The 26,871-nt window shown below is 40.3% G+C and overlaps 2 protein-coding genes across 2 annotated transcripts in view; one reads left to right on the top strand and one right to left on the bottom strand.

Moving 5' to 3' along the window:
- psip1a (PC4 and SFRS1 interacting protein 1a) overlaps positions 1-26,871 on the top strand; it is a 259,251-nt gene that overhangs the window by 84,416 nt on the left and 147,964 nt on the right. The window lies entirely within an intron of this gene.
- Positions 574-25,868, bottom strand: LOC110957076 (calcium uniporter protein, mitochondrial-like). The gene is made up of 8 exons (XM_022202916.2): positions 25,502-25,868; positions 6,850-6,919; positions 6,561-6,728; positions 2,763-2,867; positions 2,478-2,638; positions 2,141-2,344; positions 1,027-1,143; positions 574-858 (listed from the first exon to the last, which is right to left on the bottom strand). The coding sequence occupies exons 1-8, from the start codon at positions 25,598-25,600 to the stop codon at positions 781-783; spliced, it is 1,002 nt and encodes a 333-aa protein (XP_022058608.1). The 5' UTR covers positions 25,601-25,868; the 3' UTR covers positions 574-780.

Raw genomic sequence — 26,871 nt, 5'->3', positions numbered from 1 at the left:
CGTACGTCTATGAGCCAGACAGAACATTTCACAACTTATCCTGTGAGGCGATTGACAGAACAGCATGATGACTAGGAATCAGTACTGTAAATGATTTTTGTTCACATCAGGGTTTAATTGTCTCACTGTAAGCACAAATCAATAATCTGTCAACAGATTGTCCAAACACTACATAAACATGCTGTTTGTCTTCAAGCTCTCTCCTGAAAAAAAAGGGAATTTGTGTTTGTGCTGTTGTTTGTGTCATGGCAGTTTCCAGTACATTTGATAATGCGTATTTGCACCCAAAACGACAACCAACACTTGTGTGTGAAGAACCTCAGGGAGGAGGGTGTTTTTTTTTTCCAAGCTGTACTGTGGACTGAAAACACAGCTGTATAACATGATCTGTCAATAAAAATGAAGCTACCAGTTTACACACTGATTCTGTATTTTTGTTTTATAAAACTGTAATTCTTTGAATAGCAAAAAAAGGTGTGCGTTTCTTTATTTGTCCTGAAATTGTTAAAAAAAGAAGTCTCCAAACATATACATACATAAAACAACATCAGACAGACAACAGACTCGAGTAAATCTGGGGAAATACTTTTTAATTTCAATCATGATCATCAGAGTTTGTATATTTCTCAAGGATACAATTGGCATCATTTATCAAGGTAGTAAACAAAACTCAGAATGATATGGATTCCTGACAAAAAGGCGCCATTATCAAAATAAAGCAGAAAATTTGTTTTTGCTCTGGTAAAGTGTGAGTTACTGTTATTCACGGCTTGGCTTCTTCTATGGCTTTGGCTGAATCTGTTCAAGCGGTAGCTGGAGCTGAGTCGGATATTTCAGACGTCTCAGGTCGTCCTCCACCTGAATCACAGGAAGCATAACAGAAGCCTGTTTTAGGTTTTGGAAGAACATTCCATTAGAATTTCTAATGAAGTCAAGCTGTAGTGGAAGGTTCTTCACACATTCAAAATGTGTGAGGTGAAAGTGTGATACTTAAGAATCAGAGCCAGAACAAATCAATGAGCCAACCTGAGCCAGTTCATCCTTCAGTTCGTTGTATTTCGTCACGTTGAATTTCTTCTTGCTGGCCCCCTTATGAAAGTAACGCAGGAACTGTCTGTCTTTAGCGTCTGGGTATATGTAATCCTGTGGGAAAAAATAAAGTCAAGTCACTGTTAAAAAAACATTTTCATACATGATTTCTTTTTCTAGAGCTGCACAGTAGCTTGGTGGTTAGCACTTTTGCCTTACAGCTGGAAGATCCCCAGTTCACGTCCCGGCTTGGACTTAAGAACTTTTTGCATGGAGTTTGCATGTTCTCCCTGTGCATGTGTGGGTTTTCTCCAGCTTTCTCCCACAGTCCGAAAACATGCTGAGGTGAATTGGTAACTCTAAATTGTGTGAGTGGGATTGTTTGTTTGTACACTACCGCTCAAAAGTTTGGGGTCACCCAGACAATTTCATGTTTTCCATGAAAACTCACACTTTTATTCATGTGCTAACATAACTGCACAAGGGTTTTCTAATCATCAATGAGCCTTTCAGCACCATTAGCTAACACAAAGTAGCATTAGAACACAGGAGTGATGGTTGCTGGAAATGTTCCTCTGTACCTCTATGGAGATATTCCATTAAAAATTTCCAGCTAGAATAATCATTTACCACATTAACAATGCCGAGACTGAATATCTGATTCATTTAATGTTATCTTCACTGAAAAAAAATGCTTTTCTTTCAAAAATAAGAACATTTCTAAGTGACCCCGAACTTTTGAACGGTAGTGTAAATACAACTGTTTTCCCAAACTGTTGTGTGTCAGTTTGGCTCATAAAACAGGCACCATCTTTGTTAAGATAATATGTCACTCAGGTTAAAATGACAGCAATTCTTGAAGCTGTAAGTTTGATGTCACGGTCCTAAATGTCCAAAAATTTTGAAGCCAAAATGTCTTCCAATTTTGGAATGACTGTAGACTGGTGACCTGTCCAGGCGTCCCCTGCCTTCACCCTACGTCAGCTGGGGAAGACTCCAGCCCCCTGCGACCCTAATGAGGACCCTTATTCACTTGGCTAATCAAACAGGTGTGTGGTCCAAAATGTTACACTATTCCTTTAAATTCAAGGAAACTGAAGTGAAGTCTTGCCTGTTTGGTGAGGACATAATAGGCGAAAGCTCCCATGCTGGTGGCGTAGGTGATGAAGTAGGTGACGGGCTCCATGACGTCCCATGAATAGACCCACCAGGTGAGCCAGGCCAGAGCGCCGCCCTGCACCGACAGCAGGGCCATGCCGGTCCAGAGGGTCCTGGAGGCGTGGAACTCTGCTGTACGGGACAGCTGTGCCTTCATCTGTCAGGTCGTAAAACAAGGCGTGAGAGTCTCAGAAGACAGAAAAGCCATTCGTCCACTTCAAACCAGCGCTGAAACAGAGCATCAAACAGGTCCAACAGGAGAAAGAGACGTTTAATGATATATTTACTACCTTCTCCATAGGTGAAAGCTCCTGTTTGAGGTTGTCCAGCTTCTCCAGCAGCTCCCTCTCCGTCAGCAGGTGGTGTTCGGGCAGGTGGAGAGCAGTGTGCAGCAGGTGCACCACATGCTTCATGTCCTCCAGGTCTCTGGCGTGTTCACTGGACGTACAGACTGGACAGGAAGGTAGACGAGGACGAGAAAGTGGAATTAAATCCAAGATGAGAGAAAATAACCAGCAGTTAACCATGAAGCAGAAAAAAAAGAATTATTTAAGAGCGAGATGAATGTGTTGTACCCTTTTCAGGAGAGGAGACGTTATAAACTGCATCGTTGATGACGAGCTGGAAGTCCTTGTCCAGCAGAGCGTCTATTAGCGTAGTGTTGGCAACACGTTCTCCGTCTGTTACAAGAAGTTTCCAATTTAGTATTTTAATTGAATTTGTGTAACTCTTCAGTAAAAAGACTTGCATACACTGTACTGATCACAGAGAAAAATGTAGTCTGGAATTAGACTCGTGGGGAAAATAAGGAAGACTCTTCTCTTGTTTAACACAAGTTCTAAGCTGCTCACTTTAACAAATACAGTTTCCTAAAATGATAAAAATCTTTGTGTCAACCGGCCTCACCTGTTTTCTTCAGAAAAAAAAGCAGGTTTTTCCAGTGAAATGAGAGTCACGTCTTTCACTTGTGAAGTGTTTTAGATTAGATTAGGTTTATTTACCTGCCTTGTGTACAGATACAGACCAGCACTGGCAGACTAAATATCTCAGAGTCAATATGCAAACAGAAAGTGGTAATTAAAGGAGCAGCAATACAATATGTGGGTCATTCCAGAACTGGAGGACATTTTACATCCCACTCATCAAATATCAAGTAATCCATGTACACAATACTAAAACATGCAGTTGTTGTGTAAATATACTTGTCCTGAGACTAAATCTAAAAAAAAAAAAAAAAACTAGGGGAAAAGAATGTTTGAAGATATTTTTTTAGAAAATACAGAAGAAGTCTGGAGTTCCACATAAACTGTCATTTTTCTCTTGTCCATGCAACTCTGTTATGCATATTATCAGGATAAGACAAATTCTTTTGACATTTTTCCATCAGTCAGTTTGTCCTCTTGGTCAGCAGTAACAGCTAGCTAAATATCTAACTTCTACTGCTGAGAAAAAGCTAACATTAGCATGGATTAGCAACCCTGTTACTGTGATGAACATGTAAAAGAAAATTGCAAAAGAGAAGGTTAATTTTTAAAAAAAGATTTTGAAGCCCAAATATCCTCCGACTCTGGAATGGTCCATATGTTCAGAACATGGTTGTTCCCTCTAGACTGCTAAGTTTTTATGAACTTGTTCAACCTAAGGTAACGACTCTTCCCCACCTTTGATGAGGCCAAAGATTCTCTTATTATTTGCATATTTAATTATGGGATTGTTGTCCGACAGGGTGTATAGTTTAGTCTGAGGCAGCAGCATCTCTGTGTGACCTTCTTTCTCACCCTCACCACCTGTGGTCTGTCTGTACCAAAATTAAAAATTCAGTTATAGGTAGGTGCTGGCACTCAGAGGTCTGCCAGCTTCACAGTCAGCTTCACTGATCGGATGGTGTTAAAGTCACAGCAGCAATCCAGAAAGAGCATCGTGCACAAATTTCAGTTCCAAGAGAACCACTGGGGCCACCGCGTTCTCCATTTATCGGCTGACATTTGGCAGACTGTTGAGTATCCACAGAGTTTCTGAATATTATTGCCAACTTTTTTACATATTTTATAGCAGCAACTGAAAGTGCAACTATGCCGAAGCTGTTCATTGTCTTTGGTTTGTTAGGTATGGGTACTACAATGGAGGATTTGAAGGACAGATGGACTGCTGGCTGTTTGAGAAAGACATTTTAAAATGTCTGTGTACACACCAGACAGCTGCTCAGCACAGATGTTCTGATAACTCAAATATCATTTGAACTTACCTAAAGACAAAGTAGGTCAACATGGTCTTTCCATCAACAAACAATGTGTAAACTAGGGACAGACCAATTATCAACCTGGACGATTATTGGCATTTTCCTGATCATCAGCATTTTCATTGACAATCTTGGATAGACTAAAAGTGCTACTTCAGGCCTGATCCAAACTCCTCTCTCTGTAGTCACTCTGTGGTCTCAGAAATGTCTCTCAAGCAGCAAAAAACTGAACAAGAAACACAAGTTGTTGCCACAAACCAGGAAATTAGCTCCTCTCACAATTGCTAAGGCTACGCTAACGGCTAGTGGCTAAGTCAGAAGACAGCCACAGATCAACCTGAAACAGAGTCTGGAGTACAATAATTATTCATGCTTTACGATCTGGACCTTAGTGGCCATAAACGAGATAGAACAGAGACAGATTAAGAAAACAGAGACCGCAGAAGACAAACTGATCAATCTCACTTTCTGTTTTACATATTCAGTTCTAGTCACCCTACTGATGAAGAAGCCTAGTTATGAATGACAGTTTCTCTGCTAAAAACATTGGTCATCGGCCATTCTTGATCACCAAGAATTAACATCAGCGTCTTACCTCTTAAAAGGTAAAGCTTCAAAAAATACTTCAACAAAAACAGGATTTTTCAGTTATGCGTTGTTCAAGTGCTTCGAAGTCACACCCATAATAGAAGAGTCCTTCAGTGTAGCTTTGCACTTTTAGAAAATCACTGGTTGAACCGTTTTATTGAAAAAAAAAAGACAGAATTGATGTAGCAGAAGTAAACATATTGTGCTTTTTATTGCACACATTCTTCTTCCTTGTCAAAACTTGGCTCCCATTTTACCCATAATGTAACTCCACTGCCAACAGTTTGTTCAAAGATTTGTGATTTGTGCCAGTAGAGGACAATAAAGCCACCAGCTACCTCAAGCAAAGAGAAGGAACAGGTTACACAGACCTGCAGCTTCATCTGTTTCCCTGATTCTTTCAAATGTGGAGTCTTCAGATCCAAAAAACACTGACTCAAATAACAACACAAAAGTATTTATGTGAATGTACACTACTGCTCAAAAGTTTGGGGTCATCCAGACAATTTCATATTTTCCAAGAAAACTCACACTTTTATTCGTGTGCAAACATAATAGCACAAGGGTTTTCTAATCATCAATTAGCCTTATGAAACTGTTAACTTCTTTAAACCGACAATTAGGAAACGTTTGTTACCTTGCTGACATGTTTCAACAGCTCCTGCTGTCTTCCTCAGACGTCACGTCACGTAACGTCAGATGACGCTCTGAGGAAGACAGCAGGAGCTGTCGAAACATGTCAGCAAGGTAACAAATGTTTCTGAATTGTCGGTTTAAAGAAGTTAACAGTTTCATATAGTACATATCGACAAAATGAACTTAATACAACTATCAATTAGCCTTTCAACATCATTAGCTAACACAATGTAGCATTAGAACACAGGAGTGATGGTTGCTGGAAATGTTCCTCTGTACCCCTATGGAGATATTCCATTAAAAATCAGCTGTTTCCAGCTAGAACAGTCATTTACCACATCAACAATGTCTAGACTGGATTTCTTTCATTCATTAAATGTTATCTTCATTGACAAAAAGAATAATTTTCTTTCAAAAATAATGACATTTCCAAATGACCCCAAACTTTTAAACGGTAGTGTATGCACCAGTACCCTCCAAGAACTGGAAACAAATGTATAAGATTAGTGGAGTTCCCCTGCAGGATTGAAACCTGTGTTGGCAAGTCATGAAGTTGACATTACTGCAATTACAGAGGCAGTAAAACAGTGACTCATGTTGCCATGAATGGACTCAGATACCAGCAGTGCCAGGCACATTTCCTGTAACTGGCCAGACTTTAAAAAGTGCAATGAAATCATGACATTACTTACTTGATTAACCTTTTAAACCCTTTAGGGTGGATACTGAAACAGTCTATTAAGAGTGTTGGAAAAAGAGCCAACGGTTTGTAAAATGATATTCTCGAGGCATCTTGCCAAACTACTGTGCACAGCTTTTTCTTTACACAAAACTTGGCAAACCAGACTGACTGCACCTGAAGCATGTCATCCACCTGGTTATGCATATCTTAACGCATGCACCCTCATACCTTTAGAGAAAATGGAAGCAGTGGCTCCTGGGTCCTCTCTCTGCAGATCGTCGATCAGGTCTCCGACGCTCATCAGCATGGGCCTGAGGAAGAACAGACAGTTCTCGTTCCTGGATGGCAACGGGACCTCCAGGACCAAACGGCCATATTTGTACTTCAAAGACACATCTGGGAAAGAAAAAAACATCAGGGGAGAATCTATTTTTAAAATGTTAATTTGAATTTGTGTTTTAGCCAGAAAAGAGTGAATAAGTGATGTTTATTGTGTGACTGTAGTAATGTATATTACCACCAGAGGGAACAAGTGTACTGTAGAAGAGAGCCGGACGGTTTCCAAGTGGAGGCCGTCTGTGTTGAACCTAGGCCGAAAGAAAGAAAGACAGAAAGAAAGAGAGAAAGAGAGAAAGAAAGAGAGAAAGAAAGAGAGAGAGAAAGAAAGAAAGAAAGGATTATATACACTGCCCATCCAAAAATAGTCGCAATATCTCATTGGACCACCTTTAGCTCTGAGAATGACACACATTCACTGTGGCATCATTTCGATAAGCTTCTGCAATGTCAGCATTTATTTCTGTCTAGAGCTGCATCAATTTTCTACCAAGAACTTGTATTGATGATGGGAGAGTCGGGCCGCTGCACAAAGTCTTCTCCATCACATCTCAAAGATTGTCAGTGGGGCTGAGGTCTGGACTCTGTGGAGGACAATCCATGTGTGAAAATGACGTCTCATGCTCCCTGATCCACTCATTCTCAATGTGAGCCCCATGAATCCTGGCATCGTCATCTTAGAACATGTCCATGTCATCAGGGAAGAAAACCTCCACTGATGTAAAGACCTGGTCATTTAGTACATTCAGTATATTCAGCTGACCTCATTCTTTGGAAAAATAACGTTGCTGAACCTGACCAACCCCAGATCATAACCCTAACCCCCACAGGCTGGTAGACACTAGCCTTGATGAGTTCATCATTTCATCCGTCTCTCTTCTTACCCTGATGCTCCATCACTTTGGAACAGGGTAAGTGTGGACTCATCAGACCACAGGACCTTCTTTCATTGCTCCAGAGTCCAATCTTTATGCTACCTTGCAAACTGAAGCCCTCACTGATCAGCGGTTTTCTTAGAGCTACAGCTGTTCAGTCCAAATCCTTGGAGGTCCCTTTGCATTGTGCGTATCGAAATGTTCTTACTTTTACTATTAAACATAGCCGTGAATTCACCTGTTGATTTCCCACGATCATCTAAGAGTTTGTTGTGACCACATTTGTTCCTCAAAGATGATGGTTCTCCACTATCCTACAGGTTTCAATAATGCGTTGGACGGTTCTTAACCTGATTTCTGTGCTTGATGCAGGCCAATAATAAAGAGATTAACATCCTTTCTACAACCACAGGATACGTCTTCCAACATGGTTGTTTAAGAAACCATAAGCTCCTCATTGCATCAGCTAGAGTTAAATAAGTTGTTGCAGCTGAAACTTATTCATCACTGCAGTAATTATCCAATGAAAGGCTCTTACCTATTTGTTTAGGTAAATCCAAGTGGTGACTTTTTTGTGGACAGCCAGTGTAGTTTATTCTTTGTGCTCTCACATACACCCCTCCCTTGGTAAACTGTTATGTCAGCAGACGTTACAGAGCATCCCAAATAGAAGGATCTATAGAAAAGAGACACGTAGAGTTTGCCAAAAAGCCACTTCAGTTGAGTTCCCTGGGCTTTGCTCTGAATGGGCTTTTACAACAATATAAATTTATTCTATAAGAAAATCTGTCTTTGCAGGTGTTTTTCACTTCCCTTCTAAGCAGTATATCTATAATCTGACCAGCAGAGACGACAGATTCCTCTGATTGAAGCAGCTCTTCCTCGCTGATGCATGACTTTCCAATTACTTTCAGGTTGCTGTATTCAGTGCTTAATGAAGCGGCAATAAAAAAGTGCAATCACACTGCAAGTTCCCATAGTCCCTCCCAGACTCCCGATAATGGAGAAAACCTCCATAAAGAGCAGCTCATTATTCTAGTCGGGAGGAGTACTTCTCTGTCCTGTACTTGACATTCCTTGGGTGTAGTCCTTCTACCGGTTTAAATGCAAACTGGAATGTCTGCTTAATATTTAAACTCACTTGGTTCTGCTACAGGGCAGCAATTTAAGCAGTATGTCAAAAACATCATCTTCATCCTGGCAGTCTGCTGAACATCTCTGAGTAAAACCATCAAACCGACACACATACAAAATGAAGTCATAAATGTTCAGATTCAGTTTGGTAATGGCTCATGATGTTGTATTCTCCAATTTCCTTAATTAAAACCATAAAACGCCATCTGTTTCCTCATGATGAAACGCTTTGTTTAAAAGTTCCAAAACAGTTTCCTCTGCATTAGTTCTTATTTAGCTTGAAATAAGGGAGGTCCCGTGTGAATACATCTTTATCCAGCTGACAACCAGGGATGTGGTAGAAACTCTCACCCATCCCTCGCTGTTCCACCTGGGAGGCTGTTCAATCAATATTACATTAAAGAGGAACAAGGGAGCTGTCTATTTCCATGGGAGGAGAAAGCAGACAAGTCGTGAAGCACAGAGGCCAGAATTACAATCTAGCAGGTACAAGATGGAGCTTCAACAGGAGGACGGACGGACGGACGGACGGACGGACGGACGGACGGACGGACGGACGGACTGACAGACAGACAGAATCTGAAACTGTTTCCAATGTTCCTTTAACCTATCATCCATGATGTAATGTTCACTTGGAAAGCATCCATATCTAAAACTAAAAAAAATTGCTTTTCAGCATTCTACATGTCTCATTTTTAGTTGGCAAAATTTCACTATTTGCAGTAAACGGACAAAAAACTGTGCCCTCTGCAGTGTAACCAAGAAGCCATTAGTGACTCAGCTGCAACCATAGACTGAATATAAAAAGTCTATGGCTGCAACCAACAGTGACATGTCAAACATTCAGGGACATTTTGGCTCTACTGGGCTGAAACGAAGGCTGTGTTTATAAATAGCAGATAGGAGACTAAGTATGAAAACAAATCAAAACTGTAATTTAGAGTAGCTAAAGCATGCAGACACAGTTTTTTCCCCAATACTGGTAACATCTGTAGGTACTTAGGAAAATGTTGTACATGTCAATTCCATGTTTTTACATTTCTGCACAATTAAAACTTGGCAGAAGTAATTTTTCTGTTGTATCTTGACTATGAGTTTTGGCATTAGAACTGTATCATACTGCAAAGAAGACATCTCTGACTTCTCTCTACTTCTATTCATGGTTGTGCTGTTTCTTCTAAGGTGGAAGACTTAAACTGCAGTGAGGAATAAGCCCCATTGAGTAAAAATGTGATCTGTCATGAGCAAATAAGAGCCAGAAACTGTTGGACTGTTGTGTCAATGGTTTAACAAAATGAAATGAAAAAAAGCCTGTCCTTGTGTGACAGTCACTTTTTGATGGCATCTCATGTGGTCATGGTCCATTACATTTGAAGTCTATAACGCAGTGAATATTGAACTAAGGCTTGACGTGAGAAGAAATTATATCACAAATCAAAGCATTATCTGTCAGAAAGGACATTTTCTCCAAATGGTTCAGCCCTATAAATGAGTCATTTTTACTACAGCCTAAGTGCCAGCTTGAAACAAAAAGACCACTTTTCACAAAGTGGCTTCATCAGGAGGTGAAGCTTCAGTACAGAAATTTACTGAAGATTTCATACCAATTGAGACTAGCATGAGCTTGTAATAAAGTTTAGCATCGCAAAACATAGCTTATATGCCCCAAACAGAAACAAAGTGATCCCAAAGAGACAAATTTGCGCTGCTAAACTTGCATACGATCTCCAGATGTTACTGTACAGCTGAAAGATGTCACTCAGCCTTCCTGCATTAACACACCAGCTCCCCATGGACAGTGGCAGAAAGGATTTTAGGTTTACATCTTTTAATGACAACAGGGAAACGTGGCACCCAAACGGAAACAATCACACAAGCATGGGGGCATCCAAAACAAGAAAAATTAGCTTCACAGAAGCACAGGGTCACCAAAAGATTGTTGTTTTTCTCTATTTATGAAAGAATGTTTTCACTTGTTAAAAAAAAAATATAGTATAAGATATAGCCTGGATCCTCTATCACAATAAATGTCCGTTTATGCTATACATTTTCCAGTAGTTAAAATACCTGATGTCCAGTATTTCATCACACTGCCAAAGTCACCAGAAAAGCCATACTGCCATAAACCATCCCCACCTATTGATTTCCATGAGGATCTGCAGTGGTCTATATATAGCATTTTCCCCCCAGAGAGCCAAGTGACAGGGAGTTATGGGACGATTAACCACAAAGAAATAAAAAATATTTTCTTAAATGATTACTTTTTTCTTAAATCTTAGTTTATCTTTATGAATATTATGTAATATTATTATCCCTTTAATATTATATTAAAGGGTTAACTCTTTAATACCTAGCATTTTACAAATCTGCCAGGATATATTCTTAGATTTTTACAGACTGCAGTGCAATTTTTTGGAGTATTTTTATTTGCTTTACATCAATATAACCCTTATATCCCAAGTTTTAATAATATGTATTGACTTATGTCTAAACTGCTACAATACATTGCTCAAATTCAAATTGTTTTAGTTTTTTTCGCAAATATTTCAAGATACAGAAATTACAGATTGAAGTTTGTGAAAAACTTACACAGTATCCCGTGGTCTCAATTCTAAAGATTTTTATGTGCACTTTATTGTGTATTTTTTACAAACCCATAACTGCAACGAATAAAACGCTCTGAGACATGTCGAATGTGCGAAATGGTAGTGGAACTCTCCAGATTTTATATGTAAAAAGAATGATCGATCCATCTTATCTGGTTTCAAATCTACTGCCAATCAAAAATGAATAAGCAATCGTAGCGCTGGCGCTAAGCTGAGCTCCATAGGGTTAAGGGATCTACAAATCATTCAGGTGTAACAATCGTCGAAGGCCAAATCATTCTTTCAAGTGGTCTACAGTGAACTGGCTGCTGGTAGAAAATGCTTTGTTTTAAGGAGTCACAGGCCAAAAAGACTGGGAACCACTGGCTCAGTTCAGCCAGAGAAAACAGAGCAAAAGCTCCATCTTATAAATCGTATAGAAAAATCTAGATTTTACAAAATGATACTTTCTCGCTGTTTACTCAATAACCATGCCATTCCCAGGCAGCTGAAAGAATCCAGTAAATCTGTGCCTGCTCAGAATTAACATCAGACAGTAAACCCATTACCAGGATGTTAATAAGCCCAAGAAAGCTTTTATATTGGCAACAGTCGTAGAGCTTCATTAAGCCGAGTGGTGCAGGCGCCGAGTGCCAACTCGGGCTAACTGATATGAGGAAAATAATCTAATTGAGACTTTGTTGAGAGATGATGGAATTTAGTTTGCTTTTGTCAGAGGCTAACTTTAGTACGATATTCAGTGTGGAATTGATTTTAAACATGAAAGGACAAAAACACACCAGACATGAGTGTCATAAAAGGAGGACAGCACAAATTCATAAAAAACTGACACCACAGTTTAAACTCTGAATAGCAAATATTCTGAATGGCAGCCTTTGTGATTTGCTAACTGTGATTGGGCTGCATGGTGGATCAGTGGTTAGGACTTTGGCCTTGCAGCTAAAAGATCCCTGGTTCGTATCCTGGCCTTCCAATTGAGTTTTTGTGTTCTCCCTGTGCATGCGTGGGTTTTCTCTGGCTTCCTCCCAGTCCAAAAACATGCTGAGGATAACTTTTAACTCTAAATTATCTGTAGGAGTGACTGCTTGTCTCAATATGTAGGGTGTCCCCTGCCTTCACCCTAAATCAGCTGGGATAGACTCCAGCCTCCTGTAACCCTAATGAGGATTAAGTGGTGTATAGATAATGGATGGATGGACAATGCTGATTTTGATTTGGAATTAAAATGAAAGTACTGAGTCCCTCATTAGCAAACAGTTCCTGTCCAGGGGAGCTGAGGGGAGCTGTGCATTGGTGCTCTACTAATATGAAAATAGCAGATCTGGAGCGAAGCTTCAAGGGCAAGGCCAAACTCTTTGTGTCTTTACCAAATGGGAATGTGTTTGCCGATGTGTGTTTGTGCAGATGTGTGCTTGTGTGAAAGATCACTGACCGAAGTCAATTCAACAGCTGACTGCCTCCGGGCGGTTTATATGCTGTGTACACACACAGTACCAACCCATTCTAAATCAACAGAATGTGACCACTGTGGCAGATAATGCAGCTTGAGAGTTCAGTGATGAATGTGTAACACACTGCATTATTAATGGTGACCGTTTTAGTTATTTCACCTGCATGCGTCAATTACAAATGCCCTTACAGAGCAGTGCAATAACATTAAAGAAGTGCAATATACACCTGCAGCAACATCTGTCTCCGTACATTTAGCTGCAGTGTGTTCAATGAGTTCTGAAACTGGAGATGGAGATTACGTCCAATTTTCTTGAACAGAGTTTTGAAACAGACTAGAGAAAAGCTGCAGACACACTCTCTAGCCTCATTACATTCACATAAGGATCAAATGTGATCATGCTTTCTATGTGCCAGAGAATCCTTTGCTATTATGCAGACAGTCTACAGCCATTCTCAAAGCTCTGTGCTTCTCTTATTTGCCCTTGGAGCAAAAACACTAAGGTTCGTGTTACTAATCTAACAGTCAGTGCAGCCGAGACACAAAGACTAATTACTGCCAACCATCTTAACATGTCAGAGTACAAAGACACAGAACAATTACTGATTCTTACTTAACACAAAGTACAACTAAGGGGACTGTCTGTAGTTTGTAGATGATTAATCATAAACCCAATGTGGTACTAGTAAAACATTTCAGGAAACACTCAATTTTATCCAGTGTATAACACAAATGTCTGTACTAAAGAACAGCAAGAGTTTAGAAAATATTTCACTGAAATCCAAAAACATAAAACTTCATGTACATCCATTCAGTGTATGTTGAAATATTTCACTTTGGAATCACTAGAAATAACGTAGTAGGAAAAACAAAAGGCCCAATAATGTTAATCATATATCATTATCTACACCTGCCAAAGTACACTGACCCGTTTGATGTCTGTAGCATCTGGGTCATCACAGAATTGGAAGACATTTTACATCCCACCCATCAAATTTCAAACAAGAGAAGCACTCAGAGAGCGCAGTACTCCACCGAGGCTGCTCAATCATTGCATCATTTCCAACGCATGAAATCTTTAAAAAATTTGTTTGTAGCTGGATCACAATCATGTGATCAGTTGTAGTCATGGTTATAGTGCTGCTATCTCGTAATGACACAGAAGTCTTTAACTAATCCGTGGATCCAGACTATAAGCTGCATCACTGCCAAAATCTAATCACTTGGTCCTTGTGTCATTTCAGACCTTCCCTGAAAATTTCATCCAAATCCGTTTTTGAGTAATGTTGCGAACAGACAGACAGACCAACGCAGATTGTCACATAACTCCTCCACACTCCTTGGCAGAGAAATAATCCATGTACAAAATACTAAAACATGAAGTTGTTGTGTAAATGTACTTGTCCTGAGACCAAATCTATAAAGATTAGGAGGAAAGAATACTGGAAAATATTTTAAAAATACCAAATAAGTCTGGAGTTCCCACTAAGATGCCATTTTTCTCTTGTCCCACCCCCTGATGACCAAATTGAATCTCAAATAAAACAGTCAAAGAGAAATTTAAATCTCCTTTTTTTGGAACCATTTTATTCATTGATGTCTCTTGTAAATGTGGGAACATTTTCTAAATAATCATTATGATGCATAGAACATGTGTTCCACAACAACCCTGTTAGTATAACCTTTTTAGCTGGTAGAAGAAGAAAACAGAGAATGACATGAAATGTTGGAATTAACATCATCAAACAGTTTTCCAAAAGAATGGGTAGAGCAAAGCTTTGTCCTCTCTCCTATTTTTCATATTTTCATAACATTGTCTGCCTTCATTGAATGTCTCATTCTACCTCATGCAACCCTGTCATGCATAATATCTAAAAGACAAATTCTTTTTACTTTTTTCTCGACTTTTTTCCATCAGTCAGTTTGTCCTCTTGGTCAGCAGTAACAGCTAGCTAAATATCTAGCTTCTACTGCTGAGAAAAAGCTAACATTAGCATGGATTAGCAACCCTGTTACTGTGGTTAGAGTAGGGTTAGCAAACAACAAATAAAACATGGAATAAAAATGGTACCATTGATGTGTAAGCTGAGCCAATCAGACCTTTGATAGTTTATTACGTATTATTGATGAATATGTAGCAGAAAACTGTAAAAGAGAAGGTTTATTTTTCAAAAATTTTGAGGCCCAAATGTCCTCCAGTTCTGGAATGACCCTTATGTATTTGTACTGAGCTTGTGAGACAGAAGGAGACAACTTGTCTGTTGTCAACCAGTTCTCCAGACACTTACTGCAGTTATCTTCAGGACTTGAAATGCATTACTTTGACAGGTTTTTTCCTGAGTAAAAAAAGCTGTGAATGATGCTGACTTCATTTACAATTGAATGAATTTTTGCAGGTAATTTTTTAACATGCTGATTAGTTACTCACTTTATCTGTTTAGACACAGGAGGTAACCATGACTGCAGTAATGTCATTATTCCCAACTTTGGTTTCACTGGGACTATTCCAATGCAAAGACAGGGACACATCCATAGATCATGTAGCATATAACAAAGGGTTAAAACACAATGCAGTGTCAGAACAAGTCAATACACAACAAACACACAAGTCACAGGCAATCACGCCCAACTCGTGTCATGTGACGTGCACTCGGCCTGCACAAAGGGCTGCTACTCCACAGTGTGGCTAAATATGATATTGACTTCTCAGTGGGAACTTTGCCTGCTTATCAAAACAAAATACACATCCCAGCTACACAACGAATCAATATTCAGAGTGCGGGGTGGTCTGTGGCTGAACATCAATTGTCCTTCACACATTTCGGGAGTCAATTTGGAGCCGCAGGGAACAATGCGCACATCTGTCCCTCATCACCAAATAATTTTCTCCAACTGTTCTTCCACAGAACAATCAGCTGACGGTATATTTACCCCCTGAGCTACGTGTTTCTTATTTATGCCACGCCAACAGGGAAAGAGGAGAGGGAGAAGATGGGGAGCGAAAACTTAGGAATATGATGACAAACTCAGTCTCCTTCCTCTGGCTGTCCGTGGCTTCCTGCTTGAGCAATGATCAGGGTTATCATGGTGACAAGCAGCCTCATTTTCCCTGCAGTCTTCCAGCAGGTCGCTCTATTATGAATGCTGTCGCAGCTGAGCTATGGGCTGCTGCATACCGACTTCCTACCGAAATCTCCTCCCATTTTTGTCATGCACTTTAAATCAGGGGAAAGGGGCTTTTTGCTCTTAAACATGGTGTCACAAGAGGATGACTTACAGTATCTCACTGACATGACATGAAGAAGAGAGAACTAGAATTACTGCCTTGTATTTATACACTGTCAAAAAAAAGTCACCACCTGGATTTAACTAAGAAAATATGTAAGACCCTTCCATTGGATAATTACTGCAGTGATGAATACGTTTCAGTAGGAAAAAAAAACTTATCCTGTGGTCGTAGAAAGGATGTTGATCTGTTTCAGAAGGGTGAAATTATTGGCCTGGCTGCATCAAGCAATTAAAAAGATTTCTGAAACTACTAAAATCAGGTTAAGAACCGTCCAAAGCATTATTAAAACCTGAAGGATAGTGGTGAACCATCATCTTCAAGGAACAAATGTGGTTACAACAAACTCTTAGATGATCGTAGGAAATCAACAGTAGAACTCACAGCTGTGTTTAATAGTGAAAGTAGGAGTATTTCCACACGCACAATGTGAAGGGAACTCAAAGGATTGGGACTAAACAGGGTAAGAAGAGAGGCAGATGAAGTGATGAACTCATCACAGTCTAGTAACTACCAGCCTGTGGGGGTTAGGGTTATGATCTGGGGTTGGTCAGGTTCAGCAACTTTATGTTCCCAAAGAATGAGGTCAGCTGACTACCTGAATATACTGAATGACCAGGTCTTTACATCAGTGGAGTTTTTCTTCCCTGATGACATGGACATGTTCCAAGATGATGATGCCAGGATTCATGGGGCTCACATTGAGAATGAGTGGATCAGGGAGCATGAGACGTCATTTTCACACATGGATTGTCCTCCACAGAGTCCAGACCTCAGCCCCATTGAGAATCTTTGAGATGTGATGGAGAAGACTTTGTCCAACTCTCCCATCACAATATAAGATCTTGGTAGAAAATGAATGCAACTCTGGACAGAAATAAATGTTGTGGCATTGCAGAATCTTATCGAAATGACGCCACGGCAAACGTGTGTTGTTCTCAGAGTCAGAAGTGGTCCAATAGTATTAGAATGTGCAACTTTTTTTGAATGGGCAGTGTATCCGTCCACCATTCAGGGAAGTTGCAGTTTACATCCGTGTCTGTCCAGACTTGATCTTTTGCATATGAAATGTCAACACTTCCTTTTATCCTTTTAGACATTTGTTACAAAAACGGCACAGGAATTCTTGAGTTACAGCCAAAAGTGTTTTATGAGGTCACAGTAATGTTGATCTTCGTCCATCAGATTCATCCTTGAGTCCAAGTAATGAACCAGATGTAATCACATTTCTTCCAGACAGTCCTGATATACTGTGTTCACCAGAGTGTGACTGAAATTAGGAAACAGTGACCTGTGACCACCTGCAGTAGATCTAATCCTTTCATCACTGACGCTAAGTGAACATTCGTGCCAAATTTGAAGAAATTCCCTGCAGGAGAATGAGAAGGATGGAAAACCTGAAAACACAACGCCTCCAGCCTCAGCTGTCACTGACACCGAGGCAAAAAAACATGCAAGCGTGATGCTCATGCTTAAGGCTGGGGTGAAAAACGAAGGCTGCCAGGAAGAAAAACTGAATTACTCCCTGTTGCCTATAAGATTGAGAACAGCCAGTGGTCTGCCATGAAAACGATTTGCATTGAAGCATTTATCTTCTCTTACAAAGGTAATGATCCGGTTCGGTCAGGAGAGCAGAGAGAGGGAGTACAGTGGGATGAAGAAAACTGCAGCACAGCATGGTGTATGAACACAAGGTCGTGCAAATAGGACAAACAAAATGTTTGGTAACCATAAAACATTTTAAAAAACTGAAAACAAAGGATTAAAACATGGAAACAGCATTGCTCTGAATCTAAAGCCAAACTTCAATTACCTAACGTGTGCTGAGAATGAGAAGATGGATTTAGATGAGCAGGTCCAACAAGCGGAGCGTCAGAGTTCCTGACAGTTTTCCGAATGCTTATTCTACCATGCAAAAAGGATAATTGTCTGTTGCAAAGAGCTTCTCATCTGTGTCTCTATTGCACTCAAAATGGGTGGTGCGGGGTGACAAGCAGAGGAAGGAAGTTTGTTCTTACAGTTAATAATCATTCAGTCCAAACTGCCATAATCAATTATCCTTGACTCAAGATCCTGCAGGCTGAAGTCAGCAAAGAAAGCTTCAACCGTCAACCCAGCAACCCACAGAGACGGAGCTGAATACTGAAACGAGTAGAAGCAAAAAGGAGGACAACGGCTCAGGAATTCATGCGGTGTCTGCAAATGTTCAGATTTCAAGAAGCTATTTTAAAGGAGCAAAAACAGCCCTTCCAAAGAAAAATCCCACTTTAACTCAGCCTAGACTAAAATGCAAAACTGCCACTAAAATTTTGCCTTCACCAGCATGAGTGAATCATATTTTCCCTTTGGTCACAAATAGTCAAACAATGCCTCATCACAAGGTCACATGAGGACAAGAAGCACACTGGATAACGAGCTTGTTTGTTTAAAGCTGGGCTGAGTTTTCTTAAAAGTAGCCCTCAGTGAAGGGAAACTCCCAAGTTGGGAAAAGAAACGAAACTGAGTTTACTCATGGCGTCTATGAATTGTTTTTTATCCTTTGAACACACTTTTCATTACCTGTTATCACTCTGTTTAGTGCAATAAGACATGTTGAGTTGCTATGGGGTTGCTGACACTTAATGGGGTTAATTATATTCTTCAGTCAAATACAAAACTCTTTACAAAATACCACAAATAAATACCATCCTAGCCACAGGCCTCCAAACGTTTCCAGTTTCCATTTCAAGGATTCGCACTCCAATGTTAAAGTGTCACAACAGTGTCAAACGAGTAGTTAAGGCAGGTCACATACCACAACATTATGCATTAAAGTTTGTTTACGATCTGTAATGACTTTCCTTTGCTTAATTTTAAATCATGTTCTGATGCAGAGAAAATTAAATATCTTCAAGTGACGGATTTTGCATTGGAAAGAAAATAACAGTTCTAATAATCACTTTTATGATCAGGTTTTAATACGCAAATTAAACAGGTGGAACCAGTAAACGAAATGGAGAGTTACAGGTCCAGTAAATAAATGCAAAAACAAGACAGAAAACATGTAGCACTGACATAGAAATAAAAACCTAATTTCTAGTGTGGTCCCTCTTAACGGACATACACGACCGTTCAAAAGTTTGGGGTCACTCAGAGAATGTCATGTTTTCCAAGAAAAAACACACTTTTATTCATGTACTAACATAACTGCACAAGGGTTTTCTAATCATCATTTAGCCTTTCAACACCATTAGCTAACACAATGTAGCATTAGAACACAGGAGTGATGGTTGCTGGAAATGTTCCTCTGTACCCCTATGGAGATATTCCATTAAAAATCAGCCATTTCCAGCTAGAATAGTCATTTACCACAATAACAATGTCTAGACAGTATTTCTGATTCATTTAATGTTATCTTCATTGAAAAGATGCTTTTCTGTCAACAGTAAGGACATTTCTAAATGGCCCCTAACTTTTGCACAGTAGTTTACAGTATCTACAGATATCAAGGAGAAGCAGATGGAGGTAACTTTTGCTGACATCTTGCAGTCAGACTGTACATTTAAAATGATTTTTTTTTTGTTTTTAGTTCACAGTTGACTGTACAGAGACAGACAGAAAAATCTGGCATGCAGTAAGGTTTTCAAGCAACAATAAGGCTTAAGAAATCTGACGCTCAGCATCAAAAGGTGAACATGAAGTCTGATGTCACTAAGCTCACTAAAGCACAGCTACTGTTTGGATCTCACTGTACGGTTGCTCTGCTGAAGAGTCCTTTCTGTTTAGCAACACTGGAATTGAGTTCAAGATATCAGTTTTCTGTCTAGTGAGTAAAGTAAAGAACACTTGTGTCCCTGTCTGCCTTTCTTCCATATGCTAATGTCCAATCTCTGTGGATCTTTATACAGAACAGCATCTACCTTTGGTGTAACCACTCTGATGCTGTGAAAACTTAAACCCCTGTCGGCGATGCTTGTCTTAGTTGTGCTGACATTTTGGGATTTCCAGGTTTTGTGACAAACATAGATGAGTTTCAGCTAAAATGAAAGGAAAGGTTTACAAAACTGTGGTGAGACCAGCCATGTTGTTTGGTCTGGAGACAGTGTCCCTGAGGAAAAGACAGGAGGCAGAGCTGGAGGTAGCAGAACTGAAGATGCTGAGGTTCTCTTTGGGAGTGACCAGGATGGATAAGACCAGGAATGAGTACATCAGAGGGACAGCACATGTTAGAGGCTTTGGAGATAAAGTCAGAGAGGCCAGACTGAGATGGTTCGGACATGTCCAGAGGAGAGAGAGTGAATATATTGGTAGAAGGATGCTGAGTTTCCCATTGCCAGGCAGGAGGCCTAGAGGAAGACCAAAGAGGAGGTTTATGGATTTGGTTAAAGAGGACATGAAGGTAGTTGGTGTGAGAGAAGAGGATGCAGCAGACAAGGTTAGATGGAGGCAATTGATTCGCTTTGGCGACCCCTGAAGGGAAAAGCCGAAAGGAAAAGAAGAAGAAGATTCGTCTTTATTCAGTCATTAAACAACCTCATTGTTTCAGCACTTTCAAACTAAAACTATAAATAAATGCATAATTTATAATTTTGTAAAAATGTATCTGCGATTTCCATTTCAAATTCTCATCAACCATGACACCCCAAAACTTAGTTTCCCTCACTCCATTAATTTCAATACCATCTATATTAATTGAACGATCAATATCTTTCCTTCTGTTGCTAAATATCATAGTTAGTTTTCCCCAGATTTAGTGACAGTCTATTGACATCAAACCATGTTTTTATTTTTCAGAATTCTTTTTTGACCACATCCAACACCAGTGTTAAATTTTCCCCAGAATAAAATAAAGTAGTGACATTGTTTGCAAAGAGAAAACATTTAAGCAGTTTAGATAGAAAAATGAAGTCATTGATTTATAAAATAAATAGTTTTGGTCCAACAACCGACCCCTGAGGAACACCACATTTTCTATGATATGATTCAGATTTCACATTATATACCCGCACATACTCCTTTCTATTTTCTAAATGACTAGAAATCCACTGATGTGCTACCCCTCTGATGCAATACTTTCTCAGTTTGTTCAAAACTATAGTGTGATCTGTTGTATCAAAGGCCTTTTTAAGGTCAACAAAGATGCTTACAAAATAATGTTTTTATTATCTATGGCAGGATATTTCTTCAGTGAACTGCAAAAGTGTCACTGATGTAAGAATGACATTAGGAAGAAAACTGCACTCTTCAAATTCTGGAAATCCTACTTGAGTGTGTTCTGTTTTCAGTTTGCAGCATTGTCACTCCATCGTTGTATTTTTGGAAATAGGCAGGATGTGACCTTATCACGTGTGGCCAAGGGTTGTAGAAACAGACACATATTACAGCAGATGCTCAAAGCACATCTCATTTCAGAAATCTATTGCACATGTACAATACAACAGACTTCTCAGTCTCATTCATTTAGCACTGATCTTTTCACTTCATTCAACTGATATTGATTCTTTCATCTGATTCCAAGTGAAATTGAATCCCAATATATTTACCAGAATGTGACACTGCTCTGTTTATGTGTTACTGCTAATGCAAGGAATAAACAAAGAGCAGCCTGTGAAAAGCAAACAAAGCTGAGTGTCCTGCATGTCAGACAGGTTTCTACAATTCTACAATTTCATTTAGCAGACGCTTTTTTCCAAAGCGACGACACATACCACGACATTTCTCTCAGCGCTGCTTAGAATTTAAACGTACCTGGACAGCATTGCAGTATTGACTGGAGAAAAGATAGAGCTTATCTGACAGTATCAGCACTTAGTGGCATAAAGGCCGAGTCTCCTACAACTTCTCTGGTGAAAGTGTTTGCCCTGTATATCTTTTTTGCTGAAGGCGGTACAGAAATCATAAATGTTGGAGCACCTTGTCTCCGGTGGCCCCTCGATAGGGGATGATTCATCTTACTGTTTTATAAAAGAGCTGTGACATGAATATGACAATTTCCCCGGCTGCCCACAAGAGCTCATATCTGAATTCTGAGCAGCTTATGCCATCGGCTGCTCATTACTCAACTTGGGTCTGCTCACACTCACATATTAGCAGCTGCAACAAAGGGTCGATGGGGGTCCTCAACGAGGGATTCAGTGACAATTTGCACATTAATCAGATCTTTAATGTTAAAAATCAATGAAGCCTATATTTCCATTTTCTAATGTACGACCTCTGGAATGACAATTTCACTGTCTGCCAATAAAGGGATTGAAACGATTTCTTTTCTACAACTCATTCAAAGAACCTCCTGCAAAACTGACAACTCTATGGATTCTAAAAATGATTTTTGTTCACAGCAGTGCTCTTTAATCACAAGTGTTGTATCTGCCTATTTAAAAAACGTTGTTGTGGTGCCACTCCTTTAAAAACACTCCTTATGAACTTTAAAGCAGTACTGATTAATTCGTCATTGCATGAGACCACAGACTGACTGCAGAGAGAGAGCCAAAGTATTGCTTTTAATTTATTTTTGCAATAATATGTCAATAAAAATAAAGAGGGTTAGGGTTAGGCTAACCTAACCGAACCCTAACCTGCATCTAAATATGTTCTGGAAGTTGGTTTCACTTCATATGTACCACAGACACCTTCTGTGACACACAGGAAATATGGTGTCTTCAGTGTTTTTCCTGACAAGAGCTTCATCATGACCAAAATGCATCTATTGGTTGAAATTCACCCCTTCATTAGGTATTTTTGTAAAGTTACTGAAGATGCTTCAAATATGTGCATTCGGTAAAAGCAGGGCAAACTTAAACAATGCAACCCTGATGTTGTATTCATATGTAAGTAGTTTTATATTCACTCATTAAAAATGTTGCCTGTGTTAGATTTGTCAAAAAAAAAGCAAAAACACAAGAAATTCACTGAATTTATCGCTCGCCCTGCTTCGGCTCTGCCTAACCCTACTAACCCTAACCCATCAATAATCTAACCAGTCTGTATTTCATTTGAGGTATTCTGGTGGCCTAAAGATGAACTATTCTGACTGTACAGAGACTCTTGTTTTGTGTTTTTTTCCAATTTTCTCCCATTAGTTCCTGTCGTCTAGACAGTCTTCTGTCTGGAGATGGAAAAAAACCTGAACAAATTTAAAACCTCCACCCATATGATGCAAACTCAGGGATTTCTGTAGTCGTCTACCCGTCTGTATCGTGTGTTTACAATTCCGACAGTGTATTTAGACAATACATTGCTTCTGAGAGCACAGCAAGTAAGCAATGACCTTTGACCATATTTCGGTGAAAATACGACACCATGAGCATACTGATGAGCTGGATGTTCTCGCTTTGAAATAAGTGTATGTCTAACCTTTGCTGCTCCACGGCCAGCAGTAGGAACCGTTCGCCTACAGAAATGAAGAAGCTGCAATTTTATATAGGATGCCATCTAAAAATAGAGCTCATCTTAGTCATGCCCGCTTGCAGGAGTGAGTCATGACAGCTTGTCCGTTTGACAGATGCATTGTTATTTCTGCTTCCAAATCCGACAAACTATATGTCGGCTTAGTGTGGAGACCAAGAATGCATTCATCGAAGCAGCATGTTCTGTTCTCCCAGTGCTGTCAGAGGTTTGAGGCCCAGTTCGGATCTGCCTGCCTGCAACTCAGCTGACCACTGCAATTTTGTGCGATGGGTGGTAAAATATGGCTTTTTTTAAAAAAAAAATTAAACAGTCATTATAGACCTGTGAGTTGACCCACATTGCAAAAAATAAATAACTACCATGTGGTGATGCTCTGATGCAATGTGTGGTTTCACTTTGTGCAGCATTTCCTTCCTGCACTATGCTCCCAACTGCATTTTATGATTTGTGCTCCAAGTCGTTTACCTTGTAGCTTTATGGCCCGGGCGCGATGCCTCGGTGATGGATGACAGCACATACGCGAGCCGGCGCTTGCTGATGGCGACTCGGGGCATAAAATAATCAGTGCCTTTTGTGCTGATGGCTGCAGAGTATCGCAATGTTAGTGGAGTCTTAGTGGTGGGATTGTGGGAGGCTTAAAGTTTGGAGGGAATTTTTAGCAGCATGGTCCCTGAACAGCTTTCTCAGTGGAGTAATTGAATAAGAGCTGCTTTACTGATGGGACAATGTACAGTCAGGATCACACTCTTCAAGGCTGATTGGTTGGAGTAGTCATGTAGGCATGGCTAGACTGCTAAAGCCCTACGGAGCTGGGTAATGCACTTGAATTATTAATGTATTGTCCTGAATGAACATTATACAATTCTACAGTTTCATTTAGCAGACGCTTTTCTCCGAAGCGACGCACATCTGAGAGTAGATACAACACAAGCAAGGATCTAGTCAGGAGAAAACAACCAGGATAAGAGCCATAAAACAAGTTCAAGTGTGATAACAGGACTGTGGTGTCTACAGGCAAGTCAAGTGCAAAGATGTTCAGTGAACAGCTGGTTTTAGTCTTTTCTTAAAGATTGCAGGGGCTCTGCAGATTGAACAAAGTTTGGTAACTCATTCCACCAGCAGGGAACCACAGAGGAGAAGAGTTTCGCTATTGATCGACCCTGTTGTGGTGGATGGATCAGGCGCCTTTTGTTGGCCAAGCGTAGTGACCGAGAGGAAGCGTAGATCTGAATGCCAGTGAGGAGTTGCAGTAGTCAATGCATGATATTACAACAGGACTTGAGCTGCATGTTCAGACAGGAAAGGTGTGATCTTCCTGATGTTGTACAGGACGAATCGACATGGCTGATCAACAGAGGCCACGTGAGCCTTGAGGGTTAGTTGGTCATCGATAATGACACCCAAGTTTCTGGCAGACTTTGTGGGTTTGAGTTGGGTTCATTCAAGCTAGATGTTGATTTTTTTTGTTGTATAGAGGAACTGGCTGGGATGACAAGGAGCTCAGCCTCGGAGAGGCTGAGTTGAAGGTGTTGTTTTTTCTTTCATGGGAGTGGGCTATTGCACCAAGTGAGGTTGTGTACACTGAGTACCACTGACCCTTGAGGAACCCCCATGGATAGACTGTGCAGTTCAGACACTACTTCCATCTAAGATACTCTGAAGTATCTCCCTGAGAGGTAGGACATGAACCAGTGGAGGGCTGATCCTGAAATGTCAAGCTCAGTGAAAGCGTAGAGAAGGATTTGTTGGTTAACTGTGTGAAAAGCAGCTGACAAATGTAATAGCAGTAGAGTTGAAGATGATCCAGCAGCTGTAGCAAAACATGGTGATTCAATTAATCTATAGTAGTGCAGTCTCATTGCATTACAGGAGACACAAAGAGACACTAAACTGGTGCGTGAAAACTTCCAAAAGACTTGTTTTTTTATAGCCAAAGTTTACATGCCAGAAAATGGAGTTTCTGAGGTAACTCAAGTTAGCGCCACAAACGCATCACAAAAACACAATGTGTTGCGTTCGAAGGTAGCCGGAAACTAGCCGCTTTAAGTTGCAAACATATCTGAATTATAATAATTCAGCAACAGAAGTGACTTTACCTGGTGGAGGAATGTAGTGTGTCTGACACCGCAGCGGAGAGCCGGAACACTTCCCAAAAGTCTCGCCGTAACTTTACCGACAACCCGCACCGAAGCCATGATCCGCCGGTTCAGCTGAGTTGTTGGTTCATTCCGGAACCAGATTCCGCCACAGAGAGCCGCTCACAGTCCGGTGTTCCTGCTTGAAACGGGCTCTAATGTGTGTAAATACCCGCAGACGAGACGATAGCTGCGGGACCGAGGGAGGAACAGACAGCAATTCCGCTCAGCTTCCTTTCTACCGCCTCTTTTTTTCTCTCTCTGCTCGCTGTGTTGTGCATGAAGCAGCCTGCGGGGAAACGTCCCGCCCAGCCCACAGCCGAGCTGGCATCCAGCACACCACACCCCCACAGCTAGGGTGGATCCAGAGGAGCCCTAATCACTGACACACTCACTGGAACCTGTTTTAACAAACTTTAAAGGTCCAGTATGATCAAAATCCACTTTTACTGTGCATCTTGTTTTTGTACTTATACTTACTGGTGGGTTATTCCAGAATTGGAGGACATTTGGGCTCCAAAATAAAGCTTCTCTGCTCCATATTTATCAATAATAGGTGATAAACTATCAAAAGCTTGATTGGCTCACCTTACACATCAACAGTACCATTTTTATTACATGTTTTTTGTAGCTTTTTCTCAGGAGGAGAAGTTGGGACGAGAGAAAAATGGCATTTTAGGGGGAACTTCAGACCTAATTGGTATTTTAAAAAATATTTTCAAGCATTCTTTTCTCCTAGTTTTTTAAAGATTTGGTCTCAGGACAAGTAAATTTACACAACAACTGCATGTTTTAGTATTTTGTACATGGATTATTTGAAATTTGATGTGGGATATAAAATGTCCTCCAGTCCTGGAATGACCCATATACAGACCAACGATCACACTCGCATTCACGCTTACAGTTTAGAGTTACCAATTAACCTCAGCATGTTCTTGGACTGTGGGAGGAAGCCGGAGTTCCTAGAGAAAACCCATGCATACAAAAGGAGAACATGCAAACTCCATGCATAAAGATCCTGGGAAAGCCGTGACACAAACTGGGGATCTTCTAGCTGCAAGGCGACAGTGCACTACATGCTACAGTTTGCTAAAGAGCTTTTTGAAGATGCAGATTGTGTCTTCCCACAAGGCCTGAGATCTCCCCACACGGCCTGAGATCTCCCCACACTGCCAAAGCTACTCAGAAAGGCTTTGCGGTACATGACATTAAAGTGCTAGATTGTCCAGCTAACCCACCAGATCTGAACCCCACAGAAAGTCTGTGATGTGTCTAGATGGGAATGGGATGGACCAGATCCAACAATAAAGAAGAACTGAAGGCAGCTACCA

Source organism: Acanthochromis polyacanthus, chromosome 3 (genome assembly GCF_021347895.1).
Source record: "Acanthochromis polyacanthus isolate Apoly-LR-REF ecotype Palm Island chromosome 3, KAUST_Apoly_ChrSc, whole genome shotgun sequence".
In the NCBI taxonomy this organism is placed as follows: Eukaryota; Metazoa; Chordata; class Actinopteri; family Pomacentridae; genus Acanthochromis; species Acanthochromis polyacanthus.
This window is presented reverse-complemented; position numbering and strand designations above follow the sequence as displayed.